At 38.9% G+C, this 24,813-nt stretch overlaps 1 protein-coding gene across 3 annotated transcripts in view; it reads left to right on the plus strand.

Moving 5' to 3' along the window:
• Window positions 1-412: 412 nt before the first annotated feature.
• The window catches only part of TLL1 (tolloid like 1), a 128,986-nt gene continuing 104,585 nt past the window's right edge, over window positions 413-24,813 (plus strand). For all 3 annotated transcript variants that reach the window (XR_008973476.1, XM_057419050.1, XM_057419051.1), the window contains exon 1: window positions 413-701. Coding sequence is in view for 2 of the 3 variants with exons in the window: in XM_057419050.1 (XP_057275033.1) it covers window positions 545-701 (157 nt within the window). In the remaining variant the exon portion in view is untranslated. The remainder of the gene's footprint in view (window positions 702-24,813) is intronic.

The raw sequence follows: 24,813 nt of genomic DNA on the forward strand, positions 1-24,813 counted from the left end.
CCACCCCTTCTCTCCCTTTTCTTTCTTTCCTTTTTTCTTTCTTTCTTTCTCTCCCCCCCCCCTCCCCGCGGTAGTTTGCTGATGTGCAGCCCGGATCCATCTATTGGCAGCAGCAGCGGGACCGAGGTCGGCGGGCGCGGAGCGGGACGCGAGCAGCGGCCGCCACCTCCTCCTCCTCCGCGGGAAGTTTGGCTGGGGTTTGACAGAGGCGAGGGGGCGCCCTGACAGACAGGATCTCCCGGCCTGAGTCCACCCCCCGCGCCCACCCAGCGACGTCTCCCCGGCGAGGTGGCTGGCTGGGGGCAGAGGGGCACCGGCGCTCATGCTTCTCGCTCCGTGTTACACCCGTCTGACTGGGGCTACCTAAGCACCGTGTCTTCGAAGAGCCTCCAGGTGAAGAACGAAAAAAAAAAAGCCAAAACACCGCCCCCCAAAACCTGTGATTCCTCCATCCCTTACCCTGCTTTCCCAAGCCGACGTGGACAGCTGAGCCGGCCGCCTAATTCATCTGCGCCCTGCCTACCGCGTCTCTGCCCGAGGGAGGATGAAAATGCTTTGCTGGAGGATGGCACTGTGGCTGGCCGGGTGGACTGTCTGTGGGAAGCCTTCCTCCTGTTTTGGCCTTGATTATGACTACACTTATGATTTCACTGAAGAGGATAAAGCTGAGGGGATAGATTATAAGGATCCTTGCAAAGCCGGTAAGTGACTTCCACGTCTAATACATTTCCCTCCCCCCTCCCCAGATGGTAACTTTGTCTGGGCTTTATTTACCGCGTGAAGGGGGAGTCCCGGGCTCACCTGCTCCCTCCTGGGGCAGCGAAGACAAGCGGAGCCGGAGACTTGCGCCCGGCTCCTTCACCTGGGGAAGGTACCCGGGACCTGCTTTTCTGGGACTTCCCACTTCCCTAGTGCCCCTGGCTGAGGTGGGATCGGCGGCGGGCAGGGCTGGACCAGCCGCCTCCACTCCGCGTCCCCAGCGGCGTCGAACCGGCCGCGGAGCCCGGTTCGTCGCCGCCGGGGACGCGGAAGTTGCAGAGGGCATTTAATCGGGGCTCAAAGGTTTCGAGGCGGGACCGTGGAAGGAGGGGTTGCTGACGAGCTGCTGGGTTCTCAGCTGTGAAAGCCCACGCTTGTGTGTCTCATAACGCAGCCGGTACGCGATGGGGGTTCGTCTTAGCGCGTACCGTGGGACCGGTACCATGCCCCTTGCCCACCCTGTGCCTGACCGAGCCTTTCTAACCTGTGTGGGAAGGGTTGAGTTACAGCCTCTTCTCACCTTGCAGAGCAAACGAGTGCTTTTCTAGAACGTTTATCTTACTGATTTAGGACTTCAGACACCTTAATGCCAGGTACAATTCTTCATCCATTAAAGTTATCAGCTAACCCGAGCTGACCTGGTATTTCAGCAGACAAGTGTATCTGGATGATGCTTCTCCCCCACCCTCACATGTGTTACGAGCAACAATGGTGGTCCATTCCCATCAGCTCTATTGTTAACTAAGTGCTCAACTTTTCCAGCAGCCTCCTTTGCATTAATTAGTTATTTTATATTCTGAAAACTAGTTCAGCCAAAGGTTGGGTTGACTATGTCTGTGTGGTTTTGTTTAATTTATTGGGGAGAATGTGGTGAACATATATGCCAAATATGCAGACATTTATGTTTTTCTAATCACAAAAATATTTTGTTCCAAAGTGTGAATTGTTAGGTCTTACTTGCTTACAACTGACGATATCCCAAGTTCAAAAAGAGCAGAAGCGACTGCAAACAAAACATTGTTTTTCCCAGTTAGCACTCACAAATAACTATGTGTAACTAACTAGTCATAACTAACCTGAACTCTTTTCTTCTGATTTGTAATTCCGCTGGAAGGTTCATATGCATCATTTCATATAATGACGAATGTGTATTTAATGGGAAATGTGCTGTGGGACTTTTTTAGTACTACTTGTTTTGTAGTGGGAATAATTAAAAGTTATGACTCGTTATACTGAATGTTTTAAGGTTATGCATGAGAGAAAGACAACAGTAATATACTGTGCAATATGATCAGCATTGACAATTCTCTGCCATCATTATGTTGATTTGTTTGGAGAGAAATACTTGTTTGGAAATTTTGACCCATGAAATTTTTTTATGGAAGTTCTTGCTGGTGCTGCTTCTTCGTAAGGTGCTTAGGTACTATTGTGACAAGAGTTAGTTGTATGAACTTCTCATTAGTCTTAAAAGTCATCACTTTGAGGTTTCCAGATCAGTGAATACCCCATTCATTTATTGTTAAGTGTATGGTAGTTCTTCAGAAGTGAAGATTGTGAGTCACTCCTGGACACTGGGTTTGTACCGCATACCAAGCCGTGTCTTTTAACAAAAATTATAAAGTTCTATATGTCAATGAAACTGATCCTCCAGCAGTATTTCCCAGTTACTTTTCCTGCTTAACCTTCCCTAAAGGCTCCACTAATCTTACCCTGTGAAGTGCTGATACCTGATCAAAGGTGATGGGGATAGTGGGTACTCAACCTCTTTTAGCAGCATAACCCAAATGCGTGTTCTCCCTCGGTTAGGTCTTTCCACCTGGGATTGGTTTTGGACTCCCACGAGTAATTTTACTGATACCTGTCATTAGGATGGTTTCCCCAGTGAGGCTCTAAAGGTCAAAGCCAGGCTTCACACTCAGGGGTGCAAGTTGTTCACACTCAGATTTGTGTGGTTGCCCTATGTGTGAGATAACAGGGTAAAACAAGATAATCCTTGCTGAGATTGTCTTTAGTGTATGCAAAGTTTGTATCTTGGAGATAATTAACACCTGCTTTTACTGCTGTAAAAGTGCTCTTTCTTTTTTAAACTTGGTCTGGTAAAAGTTAGGTCCCTGTTGTAAGCGTATATTTCTGCAAGCAAACAGGGGGAATGCCCAAAGTCATGGTTTTACCTACTGACATACTTCAAAAACTCCAGTGAGCTCCATACAGATTTTATAGATGTACTAGAATAATTTGACGCACCACAATCTGTGAGCAAATAAAGCACACTAAGATTCCCCCAAGTATGCTGATGCAAAATGGGATCACCTGTATTTTACAAGTTATTTGCATTCTAGTTTTCTCCACTGAATAGTGTTTGCTGCTTAGTTTTTGTTCCACAGACCACATGAGAAAATGTGATCTTGTGACAGAAAGCACAGTAGACGAGGCCTCAGATCTACAGTTAGGTATAGTTGGGATTTTATAACTCTTTATAGGTACAGTCCTAACTCTTTGAATCAACCTTTTGTAGCTTCTTTTGCACCTGGTTTACCCTTTGTGGAAGAGCTGGAGACATTTACCAAAGCCAGAATGAGACAGCCTCTGTTACGTTATTTATAGGTATTCTGTGGGATTATTTATGAGTATTCTCTGTGTATTTTAACATTTTCATAAAGAAGGGATTGTTTTAGCGTATGTGCCTAGAATCACACTGTTTCTTTGACTTAAAGTCCCCAGAAGCAGCGTAGTGTAGGATGCTATAGAGGCTGAAATGTACATTTTCTTACACTGTTTCCAGCTTTGTGAAAAATGCAGAAAGCAGGAGCCTGACAGATACACAGTGGGGTTAGGTCTTGTTTCTTGAACTGATGTTTCCAATTGCATCTAAACCAGCAGCTATTTTATGCAACAACCTTGAAGTTCAGTCTCGTCCGTGAAGCCAGTGCCTTGGGAGTGCTGGAGTTAGCACTACAGGGAAGGGAAGAGCCTGGAGAAATTTTGTGACGGTGTTGGGGAGACGAGTGTTGGAAGAAGTTATTGACATTGTGCAGAAGAGCTTGATGAGCTGTGTGATTTCCTGTGTGTTTGTCTGCAGACCTTTAACCTATGTATGAATTTTGGGTCATGCTGCTTCTCTTTATAACAAGTATCCTGGCATGCTCTAACAGCGGGATGTGATGTAACACAGTTTCTGTGCTTCTGATGTCTCGGATATTTCCTCGTGTCTCTCTGCAGGATATTGCCCTCAGTGTTTACCATTGTGAAGTTCAAGTGTAAGGCATTCTTAGTTCATCTTCAAGATCTAATTTGCCAGAAGATGTGAAACTGGGAATGCCATACTCATCACAATGTTAGGCTTTAAAGATCTACGAATGTAGATCAGCATTTGTATAAGTCGGGTATGAGTCAAACAAATAAAATGCCTAGTTAAACAGGCACTGTGAAGTTTTTGTATTGCAGCATGCATGTACATTTATCTGTGGATTCCTGAAGTTTTTCTTTTTTCCATTCTTGCCACAGCTTGTAATGTATTAAGAGTATCTATGCTGAGAAACATACAGAGTGAGATGGGTAGGAGAAGAGTTTCTCATCCTGTAATACTTGTTCATGGTCTGCACTTGATATTAGAGATTTTGAAGGCTTTTCTTTTGTTTCTGTAAAACGACAACAAAAACAACCCCCCCAGACAGAGAAAGAGACACTGGAGTGATCTTCCAATTAAAATACTGTAAGCCGTGGGGGATTAGGCAACAAGTCTTAGTTTTGTTGCATATCTGCATCACTTAGGACTGTTGCAGCCTCTGGACAGCTGATTGTCCTCAGGTAAGTTTCTTCTAGTGTTTGTCCTGTGAGGTATTTCACCTAAAAAAAAAAATGTTCGAAGTTTAAGGAGTAGGCTCAAAGCTGAATTCCGTGATCTGTTGGTTTTCCCTGTTGTGAGCCTTGGTCTTCTCTATACCAGAAGTTCTGTCTTACACTGGGGAAGCTTTTCCCAAGAAAAACTTAATTGAAACTTTTACATTCTCACTGTAGTTAGTTTGGATGACTTTTTTTTTAACACAAAGCACTTAATTGAATTTTATTTTTTTTTCTTTAAATTATTCAACAGTTGCTTATCTTGGAACAGAACCTTTTCTGTTTTTCCCAGTAAAGTTGGATAGAAATGTCAAAGAATCATAATAAAGACAAACAATTAGATTTACAGCTTCAGAAATTGGAAGCTGATCAGCTTGCTGTTGTTTGACTAAGTACAAATGTAAGTATGTATGTGTGTCTTCTTCACAATAAAAGTAAGTGACCCTTCTCGTGTCCATTTGTCATACCTGTAAGAATTGAAGGAACTAATTTGGGGTTTTGCAACTTTATAAATAATAAAACATTTGGATTGACTGTAATAGGGGTATTATTATTTCCCATCTTGGGTATGAAATGTAGTTACATATTTTATTTGTAAAGAATATGGAAAGTTGATGGGAAATGTTTAGTATTATTATTACATTGTGTCATTTGTAACTGCAGTCTAACTTGTGTATCAGTGCTGTGGCAACAGCCTTCTATTCTGTTAGGTTGGGGGTTTTGTATTTTGTATTCTGGGACGTTTTCAGCTGTAAGATGCTAATTTTACAGTCTGGCAATATGAAAATTCTTAAACCCTCTGATTATGCATTTTGATTCTGTTGCATGATTTAGGTAATTGAGATCTTTCATCTTTATATTTCAGTCATGCAGTAAGTTCTGAAAGATACATTGTGCAGTTTGTACTAACATAGAGGTTGTGCTGCTAATATCACTTGCCAGATTGACAGAACTGTGAGTAGTCATGTAGTAAACGCATAGTGTAGGCAGCTGAAACAGAAACAAGCTTTTCTGAAGCCTGTCTCAAATGGCCTTCATCCTGCTATGGATGGGGTAAATCCAGCTACTGAAAAATTCAGCTTTTATGTTGTATTTCTATTTCCTGGGTGGAGGGGCAAGAGGGGTGGTTGGTTTGTTTGGGTACTGTTTTTTTTTTGTTTGTTTGGGTTGCTTTTTTGTTAATTTTTCTTTTTCATACTTTTCCACCATTACTTTATCTGTGATGCCCTTTAATGTGGTATCTTAACATCTCTGAAAGAGATTTGTGTGAACACAATGTTCTTTTTCACCTCAGTTTCATTGAAGAGATTAATTCAGTAAGAAAACTGGAAAAACTAAATGAATATGTTTGGCATTCTAACTTTGTGAATATTCTTCCACCAAAGGCTCAATTTCATGTCCAGACCACTTTCCATAGGGATCTGTTTCTGACTATATTTCCGGTGTGTCAAATGAGTGACCTGCAAGGAGCAGTATTACATCACTGCAGAACAAGCCTAATTGACGAATATAATTGAGCTTGGAATCAGGTCCCCCAGGCAAGCTCAGAAACATTCACCACACCTGGATGTCTGCCTAATGTCATTCTTATTGCCCCTCTGGAAAACAGGGTTGATAGGCTTATGACATAATTCCATTCACTTCTTTTTGGAGAGAAACAGTCATGTCTGTGGTGCATGGTATTGACAGAAGGGCTGTAAAATGGAAGAATCAACTTCTGGTTTTCACAGGTGCAGGGGACCTTGCACAGATCTATTCTTTTTTTTTTATTCCTTCTGGATGTGTTACAGCACTCCAAATTTTACAACAGTGAATAAACAAGGGGAGAAATCTCTATTCTTTGTTTAGATGTTGTCTTAAGCTGAAATAGGTTTTTATAGTCTAGCTTTAGAATAAATGTTAGGGTTATATAAAATTATTCTTCTCTATTTTTTTTTAATATACCCGAAGGAAAGATAATTCTAGGAGTATGCCAAAGCAAAACTAAACTTTAGCCTTTCAAAGCTTTCAGTACAATGTGAAGCATTTTGTAGTGTTTTTTTTCAGACATTTCTCAGCCTCCTTAGGATCTAAGCTACTTGTTTCAGTCATTATTGAATGCAGTCCATTCCTCCCATTCTTGATCATGAAGAACCTTTGTCCACATCCCTACTATACATCCCTCCAGAGCTGAAGAAACAGCAAGTGTGACTAGAGAAATCTTCGGGTATTTTTAGTTCTCTCAGGATATTTTTCTTGGCTAAGAAAGAGCCAGTGGCTAATCTGTTAATGTGTTCTAATGGATGTTCATTCTCTGTGTCTGCTGTTCATCTTATTCTTTCCTTATCTCTTTCATTGTTTCTGTGACAAGTTTCCTTGCTTTTGGATTCCCTTTCTCCAGTGATTCTACTTTTCAGTTTTTCCCTGTGCTGCCTGACCAGTCACTTAGTCCTCTTCTCTCTGTAAGCAAGAGAAGAATATGTCAAGGGAAAAAATAGCAGTTATTTTCTCCAAATACAACTTCTAGCTTGTCATTAGGCTTTCTGTAAGATTGTCCTCTAGTGCTTTAACAGTTCTGCAGCAAAGAAACTGGGCATCTATGCTCACAGGTGGAAATGAGGAGGACAAGAAGGATGGGTGGGCTGTGCATGACCATCACGTTCTCAGAGGCCTCATGCTGGAGTGCTTAGTTGGCTGCCAGTGATCTGTTAAACACTGCAGTCAAACCCTGAAATATCTAGCTATAAATATTTATACGGAGCGTGTACATGAGCCTTCTGTCTCTGTTGGATTCATGTACGTAAATATCAAGATCTGGTGTGAAGACCGTCCTTGCTGAACAATAGGAATAAGAGTACTACAAGTACTTGAAGCGTAAAACTTGTCTAAATAGCAGTGCACCAGAACAGGTTGAGCTGGGGGGTGTGGATGCTGTGCCATGGACATATATAGAATGTTGGTGTGCAACCTGTGTGAGTGGTTGCTTTTGCAGACTGCACTGAAGGCAGTTCCTACTCATGTGAACACTCTCAGATGACTCTTACTGGGATTTTTGCCTGAGTAATGGTCTGCAAGTGCAAATTTTGAGTGACTATAAATCTGTGAGCATCAAGTGTTTGAGAGTATTGAAGCACAAACAGATAGCTTTTACAGAGCAATAATGCTCCAAAATGTAGGTTTGTGGGTTTCCCCTTTAATATTTAAACACAAAGATTGCCAAGACCAAAATGCCAAAAAATCAATTTTGTTCTAAAATAAGTAATCACTTTTTCTTGACGTGTGTGAAATACGATGCCTAATAGGATATGCAGTCTATTTTTAACCAGCTTCTTTTCTATATAAAAACTTTATTGAGATAGTCTATCAACAATTGACTAGGAATTGATTTTGATTTTTTGTTTTTATTCCTTTGATGGCTGTTAATTTTTTTCACAGAACAATATGCCTAATCTGAGGTATCCTTTCAGTAATTTAAAACATATGAACATTCTTAGCAACAATTTCTGTTACATGAAATAATTAAAATTTTAATGTTGCTTAAATTACATGAGAGTTTTAATTTTAACATCACCATAAATCATGGCTAAAGCTGGTGCTACTCAGCAAAGTAAGTTTAGCTGGGCCAGGACTGTCAGTGTCATGGCATATTTTACCAGGGTTCAAACTGTCAGAGGTTTCTAGGTTGGTATTTTCATATGTCATTGACAAAATACCAGATTTTTATATTGCATTAAAGAATGATAAGTATTGGAATTCTCATCTGATCAGAGAATACCAACAAAGTCAGGACACAAAAATGCAAAGGAAAGTTGTTTATTTTAAATTTATTTTCAGTGCATTTAAATCTGAATTTACAAATTATCTGTCTTGCTGTCCTGATGAATTTCATCCTTTTTCTACAAAAACTGAATGATCAAGATACACTGCTGGATCTGAAAGGTGCCAGTACCTCTCCAGCCACATTGTGCTCCATGCATACTGTAAACTGTATGGGGGAGTTAAAATATCAGCTCTTGGAAGAAGTGAGGGGGCATGGACATCAGCTGAAAGGGAAGTATTTAAAGAGCTATGCAAGTGGGTTACATCATTCTCATGCTGAAACATTAGTTAAACATATTCCTAGTAAATAACTCTGACTGTTACTAAACAGAAATGAATCAGTTGTATTGGTGTCTGGCATTTTAATAGGTGCTAGTTAGGTACGTTCTTGCTGTTGTGGATACTGTATCACTAAAGACTTTCCACATATTTTCTACTTCTCCAATAAAGTATAAAGAATTTTGAATAGGGCATATTGATTCCAGAAAGAGTGGCCAAAAGACAGAGCTTCTCTGTATTTCCAGATGATTTAGAGAAGTAAAGAAAATAATTTCAGATGGTTCTTACATAATATCAAGATTTATTTAAATAGTTTACTTGTATAGCCAATTATATTTGCTTTCATGAAGAGTAGTTTTAGAACAACTCTGCGGGTGTGAGAACATGATGATGAACTGCCCAATTTCTCCATCTGGTAAAATGTCCTTATATTTATAACAGATTTGCATAAATCACTTTTACTCGCTTTTTTCCCCTTACTCAACATTACTCGTACAATTGTGGCATGTTACCCATTTGTGATCCTCATTTTAGTACCAGGATCTTCGGTCTGTCAGCCTGTCCTTATAGACTGCTCAGTCTTTCTGTAACTGTGTAGTTATTCAAGATGATTGATTCAGGAGTAAATTCTCGATTCCATTCCTTATTCTGTTGTTCATATATGCTGTAATGGCATTATGTTCTGAAAACTAATATAGATTAATTTTTCATGCCTGAAAAAAAGAAATTATTAACACCTCCCCCACCCCAAACTCAACAAACCCTTAGACAAAAAAAAAAAAAAAAAAATCAAGCCTATAAATAGCTAAGGAACCAGATGCATGTGGATAAGTGTTTTATTCCACAAAGGTTAGATTACTGGAAAAACAGTATAATGAAAACAGTGTAAAAAGATGTTCAGATTAGAAAAAATATGAAAGAAGGGAAGTGATAAACATGTACAATTTAAGGAATTATACAAGAAGATACAAAAGATTTTCATTTCTACTGCTATTAATTCTGTTAAATTCTGAAATGGCAAACTGAGACCAGAGAAAAAGAGATGCATGTTTTTTTTTATACAACTTTTTTTAGATAGAAGTTTGTTAAAGGATTCCACTGAGGTAGTATTTAGATATACAATATGACATTTACATAGATACCAGGGGTATCTGGAGCTCTGATAATTAATAATAACATTTTCAAGTGGATATTATATCTTAGGCTTCAGAGTTCAAGCCAGTCTTTAGTATCTGGAAACCAGTACCAGCCCTAATGTGTGGCAAGATTATCCTTGGCTACCTACTGCAGATTCTTGTTTCTTTCTGTGAAGCAGCTTGTGGTGACTGCTGTCGGAGACAGGACCTTGGATATGATCCAGTGTTGCAGTTCCTTTGTTCCTCAGCCCTCCCTAAATGCTTTTTAAAAAACTCATGTCTTGTAGCATGCCTGAAAGATAAATGCAATTTAGATATTTAGGGAAGTGAATGGATTTCAAAGCTCGGTATGACTGTAAATGCATTGACCAACTGTATTTGATGAAAATGAATGTATGCAAACATACAAGAAGAAAACTGCATTTACCTAATTCTCATTATGGGTTCAGTAGACCACTTTTATACATGCTTATCTTTAAATGCATGTATGTACATGCTCACTCGATTACCTCAGGTAGTATAATTGAAGCACGTATGCCTGTGTAAGTATCTGTATAGGATCTTTAAAGGTGCATGTGCAGATTGTGTGGATGCCTTTTTTCTTTTTTTTTTTTTTTTTCCCTACACTGGGAAATGCCACATTAACTTGTGTGTTAAACCGGATCTAGAGGCTATTGGAATCAGCGGGGATATTTATAGCTGAATAACTAATAAAATGTAGAGCTGACTAATTTACTTCTGTGTACTTGAGCTATGGCTTGCTTGTATTCATGTGCTCACATGCTTTGCAGGCGCGTTAATGAAGGCAGTTGGATTTTTGCCCTGGTTTCTGTAGTTGTCATCACTAACACAAGAGTATCATGAAATCTTACATTCAGTGACCTTATGATTGCAGGTTCTTTCTTGCTGGACTGGGGTGTGAAAAATATCCAGCAGCTTGCAAGAGCATCTGATTATTCCTCCTCCCCCCCGTCCCCCTTTAAGAAGCCTCAGGATAAGACTGGATTTAGATTACTGCAATAATTTCTCAGCCTTTAGAGATAAGTTTCTTCTTGTCATAGCTGAATACTTTATTAATTGTTCAATCTGATGAATGGCTAAAGATGCTGATGAACATGATGGTTGCAATTGCATATACAGTCCCTTATCTGTGTAATTTCAATAAGCCATTTGTTACAAAATACAGAAGGCATGTGAAACTGGTGTCAGTGTAGTTTGTAATATCAGAAAAATCATGTACCACTAGCTAGAGTTTGACAAGCACTGAAAGTCTCTTTAGTAATTTACAATATCCAAAAATGAAAACATTTCCTATCCCAGAAGCTGCTGGAAGCTGAAGAGATTGTGGGAAACTAAAAGGAGCAGGTGTACTAGTATCCACATTTATTTAATAAGCTGAAGAATTAAATGGTAAAATAAAAACGGAGCAGGAAGTGTAGTGATTTTTTTCAAAGCTTTGTATAGTTTGGATGAATTGCAAAAACTCTTGACAGCACTGTTTTATAATACAGGGTCCCTTTTGCATCATGTAAGAGGGCCAAATACAGAGATGCCACCTTGATCAGTAACTGTGTATGGAGATATGCAGTTCTTGACAGGGCTAAGTCTAAAATCTTAGAGATAAATGCAAGCTATTTTATGATGATTTAAGCAAGCAGTGTGTAGAGCCAGCTAAAGTAATGACAATTATTTCAACTTGGACAAAATTAATTTTTCTTGGCTATAGTCTGGGATTTTCAAAAAGTGTTAAATTTATTTGGAGTATGGTACAGCATTCCATACATATGCGGTATTTTTGCCAATTTGCTCAATAGTCATTCTAGACCTGGGGTTGTAAAGGAAGTCAAGGGTTTGCTGAATTATTTAGAAAGATTTGATTATAAATGTAAACCTTTTGTTTGTCTTTACTAATTGTGAACAAGCTTAGACTAAAGAACATCCTTAAGGAAAAAAAATCAACAAAAATTAACATAAATGGTAATAGTCAGTTCTAACTACATAATTTGATAGAAGAAGAGAAATTGCTTGACCCATGGTTTCTGCTCATATACTCTGGCTTTGCTTTGTTGACCTGAAATGTCCTAGGTTTTACCAGTGGAGAAATTCCTCTCTCCTCTCCTTCCAACAAGCAGATGATGTGTCATGGAAGTCAGCAAAGATCTAGATAAGAGTTTGAATCCACAACAAGTTAACATCCCCATTGTTACGTGCTAATCAATTCTGATTCCTTTTAGTTCTTTATGCCTGTGCTGCTATCAAGATAAACCCTTTCCACATCTGACTGTCCACTGGAAAAGAGCATGCATGAAACTTGCTCCTGCACTGATGGAGCTGCAGGGACTTCTTGCCCTCTGGGGCACTGCCGAACAAACACTGCACCTTTCCTTCCTCTACTGTTCATAATCAGTTTTCCTTCCTGTTTGTTGTCTGAAGAGTCACAGGTATTTGTGCTTAAGGTTGAATAGGTGCTTAAAGAAGTCATAGGGAATAAACTGACATCACAAAGTGCTGTGTGGGTTATCTGCCAGGGGAAGCCAGGTAGTCAGATAAAAACTGAGATGCAAATGAGAGGTGCATTATCCTGTGATGAGCTCCCTGCAGATGTAGATAAGCAATTTCCAGCAGAAACTTCTGTTGAGTGCATTTTGACTGCAGATCAAACTGCTTTCTGTATTCAGCTGCTGCTGAGGTGGTAGCTTTTAGTTGAAACGATGATACATGTATCAGAATTTCTAGTGGTGTTTCATTCCAACATGTCATTCAGTTAAACAGGGATGAAGTGTTCTTACAAAGGTCTTTTGGTTTTGCCTTTGCACACTGTTGTGGATTGTTCAGTGGCTCTTCCACCTGGTGAAATGCCATGGCTTATAAAGATTGCATGTCTGAAAGTTTGATAGACTTTTTCTTTCTGTAAGATTGGTCTAAGACAAGATGGCTACTTTCTTTGCAAACTTTTGAGTTTCATCTCTTTGGACCATCATAGCTACAGTAGCACTGCCTCATATCCTGCCATGGGATACAGCAGATCACACAGGTGGAATGTGGAAAGCCTGAATTAATGATGTGCTATGGGCCTTGGATTGGATTAGGTGGGCCATGATGTGGAGTGTACAGTAGGGAGCTATGCCCAAAGCAGGGACCCACACCAACCAATGAAGGTAGATGTTCCCTGCCCCTCACCCTTTATGATGAAGTAATGTTTTAATTTATGATCTGATTTTTGTGTCCTAGAACATTTATGCAGGAATACTAAATGCTTTCTGTTTATGTATTGCAACTTATAAAGCTGAATTCTTCATCCAGACTGCACTTCCTCAAAATCTCTTGTTACTTCTAATAAGATGAATGGCATGGTGACATTAAGGTTAATGAGGTCAGAATTTGAACTAAAGGAAATATAATATTTAGGGCTACTTTACTGATACTTACTGGAGGTATGTTGTGTTTTTTTTTTTTTTTTTTCAACAGTCCATTACAATGTAGGCAAGAGGTAACCAGGTAATTCGGGTGTAATTTGCTTTTTGATGTGTTGTGATTTTTTTTAAAGTAGACATTGCAATGGAGGGATCTTTCTGGAGTGGTATTGCACTAGACTAATTTCCAAGCATAAATAGCTGTTTTAAAAAACCAATTAGTTGCTGTTCATGCACAGTACAGAAGCAGATAATCCATGCAATTTAACTGGGCCCTTTGATTTGGATGCAAAGGAAAACTCATTTAAAAAGCTTTTGCTGTTCCCCCCTCTACAGTGGGAAATTATATAGAGAGAAGATGTAGCAAGGGCAAGCATAGAGGAACTGTTCTGTGCTGTGAGCCAAAGGACATCATTAGGAACACTCCTATTATCTGGAAGCCTGACTTCCTGTCTCAGTTTCCTCGTGGGTCTCAATGAATGGCAGAAGAAATGGAACACTTTTCCTGCTTGGCCAGAAACTCTGCTAAATGACTCCTTTGGCTGCATGCCACGCTGTACTTGGGAATAAATCCTGCAGCTCCCCCCTCAGTCTGGAGGGTACTTGTTGCAGTTCTTAGGGGCCAGTGGAGCAAATTTTAGAGGCCTTGTGATAGCAAGACAGACCAAATCTTCCTATGAATGCAGCAAGGCATTAGGTGTCCTTTTGTATATTTTGAGAGTATGTTAGGATTTTCGTATTGGGTAAATGATTTTACTGCAATGCAAATAGTATAGCATGCTTTATAAATAGCACCAAAGAAATGTTTAAAATAAAATTACTTTTTAGAAATGCATTCAATTTAATCAAACCTTTCTGTTTTTTTTTGTTTTCCCCAAAGTTTTACTACATAAGTTAGTGTATGTACTGAATATAGTTTTATTGTAGAGTATAAAAATAGGGTAGTAAAGGTTGGTGTATGCTTCTTAAGAAAAAATGAAGCATAAGTTGCAGACATCCTGTAAAGTGCTGTTTCAGTAGATGAAGCATCTGTCATCTATGCATAGAAGAGGATTTTTGAGTCTTTTTTTGTCATTTTTATTTGTTGTCTTTGGTACATTTTCTGTAACATACATATGAAAACCCAAAACAGTCAGAATCCCGTATTAGATCTGATCTAAATTAAAGCCACAGCACCAAACTCTTGGTTTAGTTGTTACTGTCAGTTTCTGTACTCTATATTTTAACCACATTTGGCAAGTAAGAAACTCACAGCTGACTCAAAGGAAACTAACTTGGCGAAATGTGCACCATTTCCCAATAGCCTTTCTCTAGAATAAAAGAGATACTGGGACAGTGTTTTTGGCTTGTTTTACCATATGCATCCAAGAGGAAAAATGTTCTTAATTCTCTGGAGATGGGAAACATTCACTATAGTTAATACTCTGTATGTGTCATCTTTCAGAGGACTCATTCTCAAGCAGCTGTCCAGCTGGAAATTTTGGGCATACATGGAAAAGAGTACAGAAACAACATCACTGATGTATTTCAACAAGTATTAATTGGCCTGTGTTGTGTGTTGGGTTTTCTTTCCTTTCCCCTTGGTAGTTGGTCTCACAGTTTTTATTGTGTATCCTTTTCAGGCTTTGTGGAAATTTAATGTGAACTGAATAGGTGTGGCTTTTATGGAGTACCATCGGAGGGGGTGGTGTGAAACAGCCCTTCTCCCACTGAAAGAGTAATCGGATTTTTTTCCTGCGTGGATGTAATCATGCCATAGGGGCTTGATGTTGAGGTCACTTATTGCTTTCAAGGAAACAGGAGTGCTGGGTTATGCCCATCTTGTGAACTGGTCCCTTTGTGTGCAGAGACAGAGTGGATGGCATTTTTGGAGAGCTGGCTAAAGGTGGAAGGTAGACACTGCATTTGTCATGGCTTTTTTTTGATACTAAGGTCCTGAGTTTGAAAGCTGAACATTGGGAGATATCATTTATTCCCATTGCTTTGCTCTACCTCCAGCAATACCACATTGTCCTTTGTGTTGCCCCTAAGAGTTAGTTTTCTCCCAGCTGTCTTTTCTGTACTTTCTTCTGATTCAGAGGAAGAAGGAGGCTCCTGTGCCTGTCTGGATTTCTCAGAGAGACACTGGTGAGGTGCCGCTGACTCTTCCTCATCATTTGCATACATGGCACAATAAATAAGATTTTAAGCATACATAGTGGAGGAATACTGATGTGTATTGTTAATGTGACTGTATTGTCAGTGTCTGCAGTTAAGAATTTCTGGTTTTAAAGATGTTGTATAATCCCACACAATAAATACATAAGTAAAAAGCACATCACCTGTATAAGAGGTTTGGGGTTTTTTTTGAGCTATAAAGAGAGAGTACACTAAATGGTGCAGAGGGCAGTGTAAATACATGTTTGCATATAAAACAAATGTATATGTATGTTTTAAAAGTGTATGAAAATGAGGTATGTGGTAACTGACTTTGACTCTATATTTATTTATTTATTTTTTAATTCCCTGTATTTTTATTTTTTATAGAAGTTGGGGTATTTTTACCTCTTATGATCTGAATGTACTTTTGCAGTTAAAATTAGATGTACTTTCTGGAAGAAAAATACAAGCTAACAAAATCTGTAACTGTATGAACAAACAGGGCAAAATGTGACTCAATGATTTACAATATTTTTATCCTGACTTTTGAAGCAGGGATTTGGGTCCATTACTGGATGTTTAGCTTTCAGCCAGGTAAGCAATGTCTGGCTGATTGTTTTACCAATATTGCACATCATCATATTATTTAGCTGTTTAAATATCTGTACTGTGTCATATTTGTCTAATGATATTGTATCACAGCTATAGTTTACCAAAACAGGTCCTTAGTAGGCACACAGAACTGCAGGTTTGTGAGAGGAAGTAGTGCATCTTTGTGTAGACTGGCCTATGGATTGATTGGTTTTGATTTTTCTGGAATATAGCTAGCAGTAAAATGTGATATTTATTGGTGCACCCAGTGATATATCTGTGAGGAAAGCTTGTCAGTGCATCATAGGCTGGTAAAAGTGTAATTGAGATAGAAATATTCCTGAGGAGGACTGCCTGAAGGAGGTTGCTGGTCTGCCCTGACTGGAGCTGTCAAGTTTCTGTTCTAACAATGAAGTTAACAGAACAGTAAGAAACTGTAATTCTAAAATTATTGTTCTAGTTATTGCTTATATAAATGACATTGTACTTTAATTCTTATGTATATGGGTAACAGTTTGAATTTTTTTAGGTCATCAGCTTAGACTTAAGATACTTACTGTACTAAAGTATTTGCAAGGTTTGGTTATAAAACGTCTGCTTCATTTATGCTATTGAAATGAATATACATGGTTACAAAGCAAGACTTTGCTCTCTTTCAGTGAGCTCCATAAGGTCAATTAAAACTGGGGGTGCTGGGACATGCAGCTGTAGTATATGTTGACACAGCATCAGTTTGATAGATAAGCTGAAAACTGAAGAAGTGCATGAACTTGAGTTTTAATTGTGAACATTTTATTGGAATTTGGTAATATAAATGAAAAATGGGAAATTGCTGTCATTTGTCCTAGATAAAATCATGCAGAAGCATTTGCCCCGCAATTCACTGCCTGATATTAAAATTAGAGTAGTAAAATCCACCTGGTGGATACTCTTCCTTTTGAAGATGACTTGCTTTAAAAGCTTACTGTTCTCTATAGTATGCATATTTTCTCTGGAAACAAAGTATGTCTTTATTTTGATTCTTTTACTGTAGTTGCAGAAATGTTTGTGGTATAGGAGCTCTTATTAAAAAAACAAGCCATACCACAGTAAACTGCAAGAAGAGCAAAAATGTTGATAAAGGTAACAAGGACATTACATAAATTGCTTGGTCTCCTGAATATATTGCTTCATGCCTGTTTCTGACTGAGGGAAAATAAACCCTCTGTACTCACTAGCTGCACCAGCTGACATTTCTTCTGTTGCTTAAGGTCTGAGTTTTGTCCTCAGTTAAGTCACTGGGAATTGACTTAACATCCACTGGCAAATCTGTCTTGGAACTCAGTTACATTAATAGTTTGGATGGGATCGAGTTGACTGCAGTGGAAAAATGAGTTGTCAGCCATATCACATCCAAACATAAAACACATTCATCTAGTAATAAAAAAAAAAAAGTGGTTAGTATTGAGCTAATGCATTGATGGACTATTCTGTGGGAGAATGAAAGTAAATTCTCCAGTGAAGTGCAGTATACAGCTGCCTTCAAAACCACATTTATTTATCAGTAGGAATGTGTCTGTGCCAAGTTGTCTGCTGAAAACTGTAATCACCAGTTCAGATTTTTCAGGCGCTCTATATGTATTCAGTTTTGTTTTGATTTTTCCAAAGCACACTTCTTACATTATGCATACTTTATAAAGGACAGCATCTTTAACTATATATGTAATAGTGTCCTTACTATACACGTTTTTTGCTTCTGCTTTAAAGTGGAAGACAACCACATTATGAAGGTCAGTTTCAGCAAACCCTAGTGTGCACTCGTGTTGAATATTCACTTTGGGCTGCCCCAAAATCGTCCTCACCAGTTGAGCCTTCTTTATGGCTAAAAACTATTTCCAGTTGCTTTACGTCATGCAATATAAAACAGTGAAACAGCTGGTTGTTTCTGTCATATCTGTCATCTAGGGTCTTACTCTCAAACCTGGCTGCATGGGTTTTAGCTTTTATCGGCAGCAAGCAAAATGCCTGTGCTGTCTGTTGCCAGCACCCAGTGCAAATACATGCTCTGGGGACACTAATTCCCTGATACACTGTGGTTAAGATGGACTTAGAAAAAGGCACAAGCTGAGGCTTGTAGGGGACTCCGAAGGTTTGGCACAGTGGAAAGAAAATCCCTGTTGTTCAGCCTCTCAGCCCTGGGGTAAAGAAAGAACGGAGAGGACTGAACAACACTCTGGGACCAGCTGTAGGAGGGTGAGGAGCTGGGTGGAAAGTGAGGGGAAGAATGTGTAGTTACCGGGTAATTCCTAGAGAAGCTAAATCCATTATAACCCAAGTAAATGGTCCCCCACACAACTGGTCATTCTTTTTGCATGTCAGGAACAGGTTTTAATTACAAATGCTATATTCTAAAATCTACAGGTCCTGCCTGATGGTTTGATTGCTTTTCCAGATAGTTTTAGGTTTAAAAGGGAGTGTTACAGGTCCTCGCTTTCAAAGATGCATATCTTGTCTTCCACACTGGTCCTCTCTGTTCCCACTCAGGACAGTATGTAGCGTCATTGTTGTTAGCTTGCTTATTTATTTATTTATTTATTTATTTTAAATAAAAAGCCCACCCCATTTGTCTGTGTCCAGACCCTTTTTTAGATTTGCCTGTTAAAATAGTCCACAGAAGTCTTTAATGACTCTCACTATTTTTGTCTCCTCCTCTTTTAGAGGGAAATTGCCAGAATTTTATTTTTGTGCTTTTTTTCTTTTCTTTTGATCAGGCACACTCATTCCTGAACAGTCCCTGAAAGCTTTTATTGCCCTCTCAGCCCATCACAGACATCTTTCCTAGGAGTGCACCTTGTGGAGTCAGGCTGTTGTGCACCACTAGTCTGGAACCAGGCATCACCTTTCAGTTTGCCCAAGAAGCAGGCTTGTTAATAGAAACCCCAGCAATAAAAACTTGAACCCTGCCTTCTGGATAATCAGCTAAAGTTTCTTTAGTGTAGGTCTGACCTTTGCTTTCCATCAGCACAACAAACACTCCATAAAACAATAACAGATAAGCAACTTTCATCTGACAAGCCACACTTATCTCAGGGAATCAAAACTGCTGTGTAGCATCTCCCCTTTATATCCAGTATTATTTTTTTTTTTTTTCCAGTGGACTTCCCTTCCTGAGCTTGTAAATTATAAGGTTGTCTCTGGTTTTGTTGGATGTATTTAGAAAGTTCCTGTTCTGTTTTTCTTCTATTTTCTTGTTTATCCTGGCTGGAAGAACAAAATTAAAATTTTCATCTCAGGTTGAAGCATTATTTGGTGTGATTGCTCAGCTTCTGATCTCACTACCAAGAATGTCTTGTTTTAGGAGCTGATAAAAATATTTGGCTCTGTTTCACCTCAGTCACTCTTGGCAGTTTTTCAGCTGCTCTTCTGGGGTTTCCATCTGCTCTTTTATTCTGCAGTTTCTTCTTCAGGCCCCAGTTCAGCACCAACAATTGCAAGTAAGTGAAAACCTCATTGATTTTTATGAGAGTACAGGGTAAAACGCATATGCTATTCTGCATCTTGGTCAGAATCTTCCAGTGGATTATCTCACTGATAAACTGGAGAATATGGCAGTTCCCTGCGGCTTTCAGTATTCCTTTGTTCTTCCTCCCTCAAAGGTGTCCAATGATTTAACATTGAGCTGTATACATTACTTAAACCCTGAAACCAAAGATCTATAAAATTGTCACAAAGTCTAGGGAAAATATTTTTTATCTGATGAATTTTTCAAATGAAAATCATTTTAGCTGCAGAACAAAGCTTAGGAAGTGCTTATGAGCACATGTGAAATTAGATTTATTTAAAAGCTTTTGTTAAATTTTTCATACTTGTCCTGTTATTTAAGCACTTTTATTTAACAGAAAAAAATATCACAACTCATAATAGGGGTTATTGATGCTGAATAATCATTTGCTTTCAGCTGATTAAGCTGTTAACCCACACACTGCATTATATAGAAAAAATCACACATATACATGACTGTCTGCTTACTTATGTATTTCACTTTCAAATGTGCTTTTCATTTTACTTTTTTTATTGCATCTTAGCCATGGATTTTTTACAGAAAGCACAATCAAAGTTTCCTTTATCTAGCTAGTGAATTGTAGTTATGTAGTTCTTGTGTACTGAAAGGCATTATGTTATAGTGAAAACCATATATTTGTTACTTGCAGGAGACAGCTTGTCTGACTAAATGTGAAGCTTAACTGAAAGATTTAGAAGGTAAAGTAACAGAAGAAGGAAGAACTTGGTAGCGAACAGCTGCATAATGAATTGGTTCATTCAGTGCTTTTCTTGTATTTTTTTTTTTTTCACCTGCTTGTTATGTACAATTTCACATACTGAAAATTTACTTAATTGCTGAAAGAAACCCTCCAAGTAATAGTCCAGTGTCTGCATAATGCTGACATTTGTGGCAAACTCCCAGGGTTTTTTTGCCATATAGAATGCTGATAATTTATCATGTAAAATCTTTTAAATAACTGTAAGTAAAAAAAGATTATTGAACAAAAAAAAAAAAAAAGTGATTTAATGTGCCAAAAATTAAAAATCTTTAAGTTATCCATTTACTGAAGCATGCCATGCACACAAGCTCTTGTTTTCCTTTCAAGCAATCCTTTCTTATATTTCACTAGTATTTTTTTGTGCTCTCCTATCTCCAGTTGTGTAAACTGGAGAGCTTTATGGCTGAATCATATGTGTAAGTTTTTTTTGTGTTTTTTAATTTTATCTCCTTTTCACTTTCAGAAACAACCATGAACACAGAATTTTTTTCCTCAGGTTACTAAAATAATTAGAATGCAATATTTAGCTGCCTCTACTGGAAAGAAAGTCTAGGGAGCCTAAAAAATTCTTTAAACATACTAACATGTATTAGCAAATCAGCTACTCGGGGTGTTTCCAGGCATAAGATGTGATCATGGTAGACAAAACCCAGGGAGAAGAAATGTTGCACTGATTCGTTTTTTGTTCCTTACCTGCAAAATCTGCCTAAGTCAGCTTTTACTATTTCCCACCAACTCTGAAGGCAGCTGGTTTATTGCTCTCTCAGGTAACTGTGCCCAGTGTGCCTGGGGCAACTGCTGGAAGAAAATTCTCATCCTGTAACTCCTGGCAGACTGAGCAGGTGTGCAGGTGGGGGCACTGCATAAGCACCCAACAGAGTTTGCAGACCTGCCAGCTACCGATGAGCAGAAAGGAAAAAACTGAGTACCCTTGTATCAGAGAGGAAGCTTGTTGCCGGATTTAAGCCTCGAGGGTTTACATTATACTTGGCAACACTTGATGAACCTTTTGTCACAAGAATCAGTTGCATACCCCTACTGCATCATCTTCTGTATTCAGAAATGACCCAGTTTCCACTCAGTTCATGCCATAAACAGAATGATGCACACAGGTGTCTACCACTGCTGTCGCCAGTAGGTCCTGAAGCACCACTGCCTGACACTGTCATGATCAGTAAAAGCTGGTGGATGGTCTATTACCTGCATTGCCAAGAGGAACTGCTGGCAGCTAGGGAAGCCAACAGGGAGTTTTCTCACATTGTTGACTGGGAAGGAGTGAAATGAAAAGATTTGTTTCCTCTGATGCTTTTGGAGAAAGTGTGGAAGCAACAGGTTGTTTTTTGTTTTTTTTTTTGTGGAGTTCCTGAGGACAAGAACTATTTCCAAGGAATAGAGATGTTTTTGAGGAAGGCGTTAATGTAAAAACCTGACTGGCTTGTATTACAGCTTAATGTGGTAAAACTGTACAAACAGCCTGGGGAAGCAGAAGCTCTGGTCAGAGGTCCATCTACTACTTCACTTTTACTCATTGCTTAAAAGCTTGGAGAAATTTTGCTATTGGCTTCTATACAGACAGAATTTGCCCTTTGACTCTTTTACTTACAACTAATGAATTGTTGTCCTAAATAATTCTGTTCTGACTAAAAATTTATGGTCAGCAGCAGTGTTTGCAATATATTGAGCGTTACTGGACTGCAGTGTAAAGGCACATATATTTAGCACTGCCTAAAAGACATTGTAGGCAGGTAGCAAAGTCTGTCAGTGGAGTTGGGTCTTTTTGGTGATTTCAACTAACTGTGGTCGGACAGCAGCTATTTCTAACTTTACAGTTACATCTGCCTTAAGTCCAAGAAATCCAGTATAATGGGTAAAAGAATAATATTGAGAGAAAGGTGCTTGTTTGAATAGGATTTGAAGGCTCAAAGGGAGAAAACAGCCCTCCCAAGGCTCTGTTTTGCTATGAAGTACTTTGTGTATAATCTTATCCTACTTATATTTTTCTACCTTACTCATAGTGATACAGGATTAAAAAAGGACATTTTCAGAGTGCTGTTGTTTCTAAAATACCTAAGAGCTTCAGATGAAATGTATTTTGCACTCTGTCTGAAAAAATGATCTCTTGCAAACTGCCCAGACAAAGTCTATATTTGTATGGATGAATGTCTGGCAGGGAGATCATCTGTGGTGACTCAGTGCATATGCCGATACGTAACTATTGACAAAAATGGAAATTCTGGCACACACCAAATATTTCTTTTGGGGACCGTGATAGGAGCTGCTTTGGGTGATCTGGCTCTGTAAGCAAAAATGATATTTACAGTTCTCGTGGCAGTATTCCAGCATTGGTTCTAGGTTGAAACCAAGCTTCTATGAAAGATTTCACTTTTGCTGTATAGTTTATTCCAAGAAATCTTCACTTCTGCTGCTGTTTGAAAATACAGCTGGTACACATGCAGATACTTGGGTCGCAGATATATAGCAGAACTGTCTTACTAGTTATGTTGGTCTTATGGGCAGGTGTATTGCCTGAAAAGCATAAAGGCAAAGGCAAGTTCCTCGGTAACAAAATTATGTTTCTCCAAAGTCAATGTTAATAGCTTTTCGGTTGGTTTCATAAGGTAAATGGAACTCACAAATACTTTACTTTTCTGCTTTTGTAATTTTGCATGTTTAGAAAGATGTGTTATGCAAGTTACAGAGCAGAGTTTGGATTTATTTGTTTTCTTTAATCCCTCACCTCTCCCCCTCCTCCTAGTTCTTTCATAAGTGTGATATTTATCCAATATTCTTGAAATTACTTCCTGAGTGGCTCAAAGCTCCCTTGTCCTTCTGGTTTCTAAGAACCCCCTCCTCCCAGTTCTCCTCAGCTTTGAACTCTGCTTGAGAACCAGCTTTGTGCAACAAAAAAAATCCCTTTCTAACTACACACAGACACAAAACGTTGCCACAAAAGAAAACAACATGCCACATGTGTGAAATCAAGTGTGAAAGCAAGAAAATCTGTTACTGCCTAGCCCCTTGGCCAGTTTAGGGCATGATGTGCTTATCTGTAGAGTGGTTTGCCCATGTATGGCAAGAGATCAGGTCAGATAAATAAATAATAGTCCAAACTCTTGAGTTCTTTACTCTGGCAGTAAATTAAAGTAAATGTGAGTTTGCTTATGTAAAAAGTTAAATGAGTATGTCAGAGCAATAGTAAGATGATGGGAAATACTTTATCCAAATAGACTAGTACTGAAGAACTGTAGAAGGTCGATGCCAAACCCTGGATCAAACTGAACGCCCCCGACCATGGCTGACATCAGAGGAGGGTGTGGAGTACAGAGAGAGCCAAAAGTGAACTGGGACTTTTCCTTCTAGCAAAATGACTGTATTTTGCGTATGTGCTTTTATACATGAAATCACTCAGGAGGTAATGAAACTTCCACTAGCTTATTATCCTTTTGCAAAAGTCTTTTGGTGGGCTCAGCTGTAAGGGATAGTCTGCAGATAGGAAGAAGATTTCCCAGCCACATCAGGAGGGTATTGGTAACATGATATCTTTGAGGTCTCTCAATGACAGAGCCTCCGGGGTTGGGGTTGATGTAGGGTGAGGTGGCAAAATAGGAAAACTTGGGGAAAATTATGTCAAATCCTTTGGGAATCCCTTTGGCTGTATCTGTATGTCTAAAAATGTCCTTAACACTGACCTCAGCTGTTGTGGAGTGGCCAGTGTCTCTGTGCTAGTAAATTTGTCTCTTTCCAACAATTGTGGCTGTATCTGAGCTGTTTACCCTTGGCTATGTTCTAAGGGTTGTTTCAACTGCTTCACGCTTCCTTGGAGTTTCTCAGTCACAGTGCTGGCTGGGATGGACCAATTTAGCAACAGGAAACTTTCTAGCAGTTTGCTAGTATACCCTCTATTACTTCAGGACTCTTCCATGCAGTAATTTACAGATCTGTTTGTAATTTGGGAACATTTGTAGATATATTGAATCATGCAATCTGTAATTCAGGTAGATGTCATCCATGTGTCCCAGGTAGCTTCATTTTTGGTTGGCTACATCTTCCCTTCTTATGATGCAGGTCAGTTTTAGAATGACAGACAAATGAGGCAGCCATGACACAGAAAACAGTTTACATATTTCACGGATTAATGCTTTAGAAGAAAAATGTGAGGATTTTGTGTAGTTTGGGGTTGGTTGTTTTTTCAAATGTTCAGTTTTCATTCAGAGCCAAGTAAAGTACTGGTGCATACTAGAGGAAATTGTCTTGCTTCTGAAAATTTCTGTTGCAGGAATGTACTTTGTTAATAATTGGTGTGATCCAGTATAGCAAAAAGCACTGGGATTTGTGCCTGAGTCTAACTTGTGCAGGGGTTCCACTGTATTTTATGTGTCTCCTTACACTTAAATCAATGTCCTGTTTCCTGGATGAAGAAAGGAGGTTCCCCTCTGCTAAGAAAATCTAGATAGTTATTATTGATTACTAAGAAGGAAGGTGAGACGAGAGGGGGAGACTCAAAAGCAGGAGAGAAAAATCTGAGAGAATAAAGACAAGGATGAGAGTATAATATAG

The sequence above is a fragment of the Pezoporus wallicus genome, unplaced genomic scaffold (assembly GCF_028554395.1).
Source record: "Pezoporus wallicus isolate ANWC-B61680 ecotype Strahan unplaced genomic scaffold, APGP_CSIRO_Pwel_v1 contig_2384, whole genome shotgun sequence".
Classification (NCBI taxonomy): domain Eukaryota; kingdom Metazoa; phylum Chordata; class Aves; order Psittaciformes; family Psittacidae; genus Pezoporus; species Pezoporus wallicus.